This window comes from Protobothrops mucrosquamatus, unplaced genomic scaffold (genome assembly GCF_001527695.2).
Source record: "Protobothrops mucrosquamatus isolate PMUCROS unplaced genomic scaffold, P.Mucros_1.0 scaffold2539, whole genome shotgun sequence".
Classification (NCBI taxonomy): Eukaryota; Metazoa; Chordata; class Lepidosauria; order Squamata; family Viperidae; genus Protobothrops; species Protobothrops mucrosquamatus.
Window position 1 is genome coordinate 204,951 of NW_015388600.1, and position 6,101 is coordinate 211,051.

General features: G+C 56.3%; 1 protein-coding gene across 1 annotated transcript in view; it reads left to right on the plus strand.

The window, feature by feature from the left end:
• The first annotated feature begins 4,844 nt into the window (after positions 1-4,844).
• LOC107295857 (aldehyde dehydrogenase family 16 member A1-like) overlaps positions 4,845-6,101 on the plus strand; it is a 45,812-nt gene continuing 44,555 nt past the window's right edge. The window contains exon 1 of the mRNA XM_015825191.1: positions 4,845-5,064. Coding sequence (XP_015680677.1) covers positions 4,845-5,064 — 220 coding nt within the window. The remainder of the gene's footprint in view (positions 5,065-6,101) is intronic.

Genomic DNA, 6,101 nt, shown 5'->3' on the forward strand with positions numbered 1-6,101 from the left:
TGTCCTCGTGGTGGACATGCTCACCAAGATGGCCCATTTCATCCCGTGCCACGGACTGCCATCGGCCCGCACCATGGCCCGTCTGTTCCTGCAGCACATCTTCTGCCTCCATGGCCTGCCGGACAGGGTGGTGTCGGACTGCGGGGCCCAGTTCACGGCCCGCTTCTGGAAAAGTCTGATGGCCGCGCTGGAGGTGCAGGTGTGCCTGTCGTCGTCGCACCATCCGGAGACTGACGGGGGCACGGAGAAGGTCATCGGCATCCTGGAGCAGTACCTCCGCTGTTTCGTCAACCAGCAGCAGGGCAACTGGGCCGAGTACCTTCCCCTGGCGGAGTTCGCCTTCAATAACTCCCAACACACCTCCACCCAGATGACTCCGTTCCATGCCAACGTCGGATACCATCCACGGTTTTTCCCGTTATTAATCTCGGATTCCCCTGTTCCCGAGACACACGACTTCCTCTCGGAGCTGCAGGCGGTGGAGCAACTGGTGCGGCGGCAGCTGATCCGGGCAAAAGAGGACTATAAATGGGTCGCCGACCGCTCCCGACGGGCAACGCCACCGCTGGAAGTCAGAGATCGGGTGTGGCTGTCCATGAAACACCTCCCCACGGACCGGCCGGTGAAGAAACTGGACCACCGCTTTATCGGTCCCTTCCCCGTCGAGGTGGTCATCAGCCCGGTGGCCTACTGGTTGACTCTACCACGCTCCATGCGGCTCCACCCCGTTTTCCATCAGTCCCTCCTGGTTCCTGAGGCCCCAGAGAGCCATCTCCGACGCCCGACGACGCCTGCCCCCCGTCGCAGCCGATGTGGACGACACCTCGACGTATGAGGTGGACAGCATCCGGGACTCCTGTTGGCTGAAGGGGCGCCTCCAATACCTCATCGCCTGGAAGGGGTACGGGCCCGAGGATTTTAGCTGGGTGGACGCTTCTTCCGTTCAGGCCCCTGATCTGGTACGGGACTTTCACGACCAGTTCCCGTCCCGACCACATCCCGACTGTCAGACCCGGGGGAAGGGCCCTGCGGTGGGGGATAGTGTTGTGGTTCCGTCCTGTGAGCCCATCTTATCGGAGCAAGAAGGCTCCGAACATGAAGGAGAGGAGATGACCAGGCCTCTCTCTCCAGGACCCTCCTCTCTGGCAATGCCTCAGGTGTCTCCCGACGGAGAAGAGATTGGCCAGGAGCCAGGAGTTTCCGAGCCGTCGGATAGTGACGAAGATACGTTGTGGCTGGACCCACGCCAGCGTAGGCGAGACAAGTGTGCGTGTCAACGCTGCAAATACTGTATATTCTTGCTTTGACAACATGCAGAGCTGTCTGGCATTTTTATAGTTAAACCAGGCAGAAGGGGAAGAAACCGGAAGTAAATCACATCTTCCATCAACTAACCTTCTACACTTGGTACTGGGGTTTCTTTCCACCCTCCCTTTACGAATCTTTATATACGTATCGCCTTTTCTTCGGAGTCCTAAGCATTTCCTCCATATTGTGCTGACGTATCTTTAACATTAATAAATGCTTTTAGGAGAAAATATGCCTGAAAGTCCTTTTTAGTGTTTCGTTAATCAGACATATGACAGTGCGCAGCAGAAAAGGAGGCGTGCCAGAGATTAAGCTGAGTCACTGGACCCCACCCCACAGGCTATAAAAGAGAGTGTGGTGGCCATTCGGACTCTGTGACGGACAAAGCTAAATCTCTGGCGAATCACTTTGCACCTTTGGACACAACGCCTATTTGCTGGGGATTTAATTACAAACTGGACTATTCAAACTGTTTGTATTTTTGTCTGTGTTATCGGAGTAAAAAGTTCTTGGCAGGCAGCTATGGAGTTGCTGCCAATTTCCTTATCAGTGGCGTGGAGTGTTTGAGAAGTTTATTTAACCCTCGGCTGGCTGTTTGGGTGCGTGTGTGAGACGGGGACAGAACAATTACTCGGAATTGATAACTGCCGAGCGGACAGTTAAAGGCCGTCTTCCACTCATCACCGTGCTTTATACGAACTCTGTAATAGGCCTCCCGCAGGTCCAATTTCATGAACACATGACCCGCACCCAGGTGGGCCAAGAGGTCTTTCATCAACGTGAGCGGGTATAGGTGCTCTACGCAAATCGCATTAATCCCTCGGAGGTCCACAGAGAGCCGAAGGGAACCGTCCTTTTTCTCCTTAAACAGGACTGGGGCGGCTATCCATGACCGAGCTGGTTGGATGACCCCCCGGGCCAGGTTCTGGTCGATATAATGACGTAGCTCCTCCAACTCCCTGGGTGTCATGGCATACATCCGGGGTTTGGGCAATTTGGCCCCCGGTATGATATCAATCGCGCAATCAGTGGCACGGTGGGGTGGCAGAACGTTGCACTCCTGCTCACTGAAGACCTCAGTAAGATCGCTGTACACTGCCGGGAAGGGGGCTTCCTCCCTGGGTTCCGTCAACTCTGCCTCCCTTTCCCTGCACTCCGCCCCCCTTTCCCCAGAGTCCTGGCTAGGGGCCTGGGGACCCACCCCGATATGTAGCCTCTGGTATCCCCCTTCCCACCATATCTTAGGGCCCCATTTGTCTAGCCAGGCCAAGCCCAAAATCACCGCCTCAGTCATGGACGGGACGACTATGAACCGGAGGATCTCCCAATTAGTACCCATTTCTAGCCGGCCGGGTTCCGTTATGAGAGTAGCCAGCGCCCCTCCCAACAGGGACCCGTCCACTTGCTCGAACTGGATAGGGTGAGCCAGCCGCTGCACTCTGATCCCACTCTCCGCTGCCCCCCCTTGCTCAAGCACCGGGTGCACCCGGAATCGATGAGGGCTTGGTAACCCCCTCGTTGCCCTGTCTGTGGATTAGTCAGTGTAACGGGTAGGACGAAAGGCATTATGGGCTCACTTACCATAGGATCATTGGCTACTTTGTCCTCGCTGTCGTCAGCCGCCAGACGGTATCTCGTCGCTGCTGTTGCCTCCTCCTCCTCCACCGGGAACAACCGTCGGGATGTGACCCCCTCCGACTGCTGCACTGCTCTTAACCTGTCGGGCGTTCTTTTAGCATTGGGAGTAGGCTTTCCAGGGGTCGAGGAAGGAACCTGTGGGCTCGGGGCCGGACAGTCCGCTGCTCTGTGCCCCGGCTGGTTACACCGCAAACAGTGAAAGGGCACTTTGGCGGAAGGGCCAGAGGAGTCCAGACCAGCCGGCTGGACCCTTCGCCCCACCTCCCGTGGCTTCTCCACCGACCTTCTGGGTATAGCCGGATTCTCTCCCTTCCTCCGGAACTCCTGTAGACCGGTGTCCAGGTCTATGACCACCCGGAACCACTCCTGAAGACGGCTGGGAACCCCCCGAAACACACAAGCCTGGCGCAACTCCCGGTCCAGACCCGCCCGAAAATGGTGGACAAGGAGGCGTTCTGGCCAGGAGCACAGCCACCCCACCACCCGTCGAAAGTCACAGATGTAATCGGTTGCAAGCCGGCCGTGCTGCCGCAGCGCCAGCATCTCCACCTCAGCCCGCTGGACCCGGGAGGCGTCTTCAAAATGGGAGCGCAACGCGTCCAGGAACAGCCCAGCGTCGGCCAGCTCCCGGGCATGGTCGCTATACAGATCCGCTGCCCATGCTGCTGCCTCACCCTGCAGTCCCGCCGTAACCGCCACCACCATGGCCCACTGGGACGGGTAGAGACGAGCATACCAATCCAGGTGGCTTATTACATGGCTCAAGAACATCACCAGGCGATCCGGGTGTCCATCAAATGTGACAGGTATAGGTGGTGGACCCCACACCATCCCCTGACCCCAGGGTCCCACAGGTTGGCCCGGTCCTCGTACTGCGTCGGCCATAGGCAGTGAGCCCTGGGTGCTGGAACCCACACCCTGCTGGTCGGAGCTCCTCCCAGCAGGCAACCCCCATGGATCGGGTGCCGACCTGCCTGTCCATGCAGGCTGGGACTGTGCCTGCGGTGCACCCAGACTAGACCCTCCTACCGTGGAGGCGTCTGGAGCAGGAGGACTTCACAGTCGCGGGCTAGCCAGACAGAACCGGCCCGAGTCGGGATGTCTAGCTGGTGCCTCCCTCATGAGGCGTCATCTCCTGTTGCCGTCCATCTTGGCCATGAGGAGGTGTCTTGGTACCCTACCTCCCTGAACCGGTCCCTCAAAACGTCCATTGTGTATTGTCCGGGAGCGGTGGAATAGCTTCACTCCTCCTCATCCTCTCCCGTCAGCTGTCTCTCCCTCCAGTCCATCAAAGGAGCCCTGAGCCCCGGTGTATATGCCCGTCCAGGCTCCAGATTGGCCAGTGCAGGGCTGTGCCACCATTCCCCTGATGCTGCAGGAGCCCCAGCCCCCTGGGTCTCACCTGCAGGGGCTGCAGGCCGTGGTTCCACCACCTTGGGCCTGACTACTGGCTGCGCCTCCCGGGCCTCAGGTTCAGGCCCTGTTGCTCCAGCCGGGTCGGCCTCGTCTGCCACCGGAGGAGTCTCCTGTTTACCCTCTGCCATCACCGTAGAAGTACAAAGGCGATAGGCAATAGGAGGGGAACAGGAAAATAAGGGAGTGCTGACTTACTGTCAACTGTCCTCTGCCTGCTGCCGACAAACTCCAGACACACAGGAACAAGTGACCAGCAAAACTTTAATGCAAAAGAAAAAGTCAGCACTGGGAGTGAATTGCTCCCAGTGCCTTACATAGACGTGCCCCGCCCTCCAACCCCACCCCAATCAGCAAGCCAGCATCCGGTCCGCCTCCCCCCCCGGATGCATCAGTGCAGCCTCCGCAGTTCCAGCTGTCCTATCCGGTAGCCAGGCAATGTCCTGCTCCTTCCCCCCCGCCACCGTGGCTCCACAGACAGCTCCATGCTCTTCTACAGGGATGTGGCTCCCCGCGGCAACCGGCGCCCTCCCCCGACCGCCGGCAACACAGGAGGGGCGGCGGCAATGAGAGACGACCCCCCCGACATCTCCGCCACCCAGCTGACGTCCAGGAATTGCCCCGGCGCCCAGCGAGAGGGAGAGGCGGCTGAGGTGAGAGGCGGTCCCTCCGGCGTCCGGCTGGCTTGCCTCCGACGCCCAGCCGGTGATAGGGACTTTCCCGGCATCCGTGGACACGGAGGGAGGTGGCCGCGGTGCATGGCGGCCTTGCCGACTCCCAGCTGATCTTCGGGAGCCGGGCGGCGCACGGCGGCCTTGCCGACTCCCAGCTGATTCTTGGAAGTCGGGCGGCACCCAGGGTCAGCATACGGACGTCGGCTGGCCGCTGGCTGCCCCTTCCCCGTCCCCCACCGGTTCATGTCAAGCCCAGGGGCTTGACAAATTATGTTTGTAACCACCATAAAGAAAATCAGAAGTCACATGTTTAGATATTTTTTCTTCCCTGGTTTAGACTTTTACTCTTCGTCACTTTTTCTTTGATCTTTTAAAATCTTTTTCTTTTTTCTGATTCCTTATGTAATTTTTAATCCATATTTTTTCCTTAATAAAGACTATATTTAAATAAATGATACCAGGTCCTGTTTGCTGTCTGCCAATATATTAACATTAACACAATATATGAATATATTGGGGGTACTGTGAGTATAGTAGTAAAAAGGTAAAAATGTCCTAGAAAACCACTTGGGTGGGAGCTTATGAATGTAATTTTTTTGAACATTTTTCATTTTGCCTTTCTACATAATACTCCTTCCCCTTATTTTTTCTATAACAACAATCCTGTGAGGTGGGTTGGGCTGAGAGAGTGATTGGCTCAAAGTCACACAGGCAGTTTTCATGCCTAAGGAAGATCTAGAACTCAATCTCCTCTAGGCCAACACTAAGCACTCTAGACCAGGGCTTTTCAACCTTTTCACCGATTGTACCACTTTTAGAATATGGCAACATTCGAGTACCACCAGTCACCTAGCGAGGTGTCAAAAACTTGACCAAAAAAAAAATGGAAAAAAGTGATAAAGTACAGGTAGTCCTTGACTTACAACAGTTTGCTTAGTGACTGTTCAAAGTTACAACGGCACTGAAAAAAGTGACTTATGACCATTTTTCACACTTATGACCGTTGCAGCATCCCCAGGGTCATGTGATTTATATTTCGATGCTTGGCAACTGATTCATATTTATGAT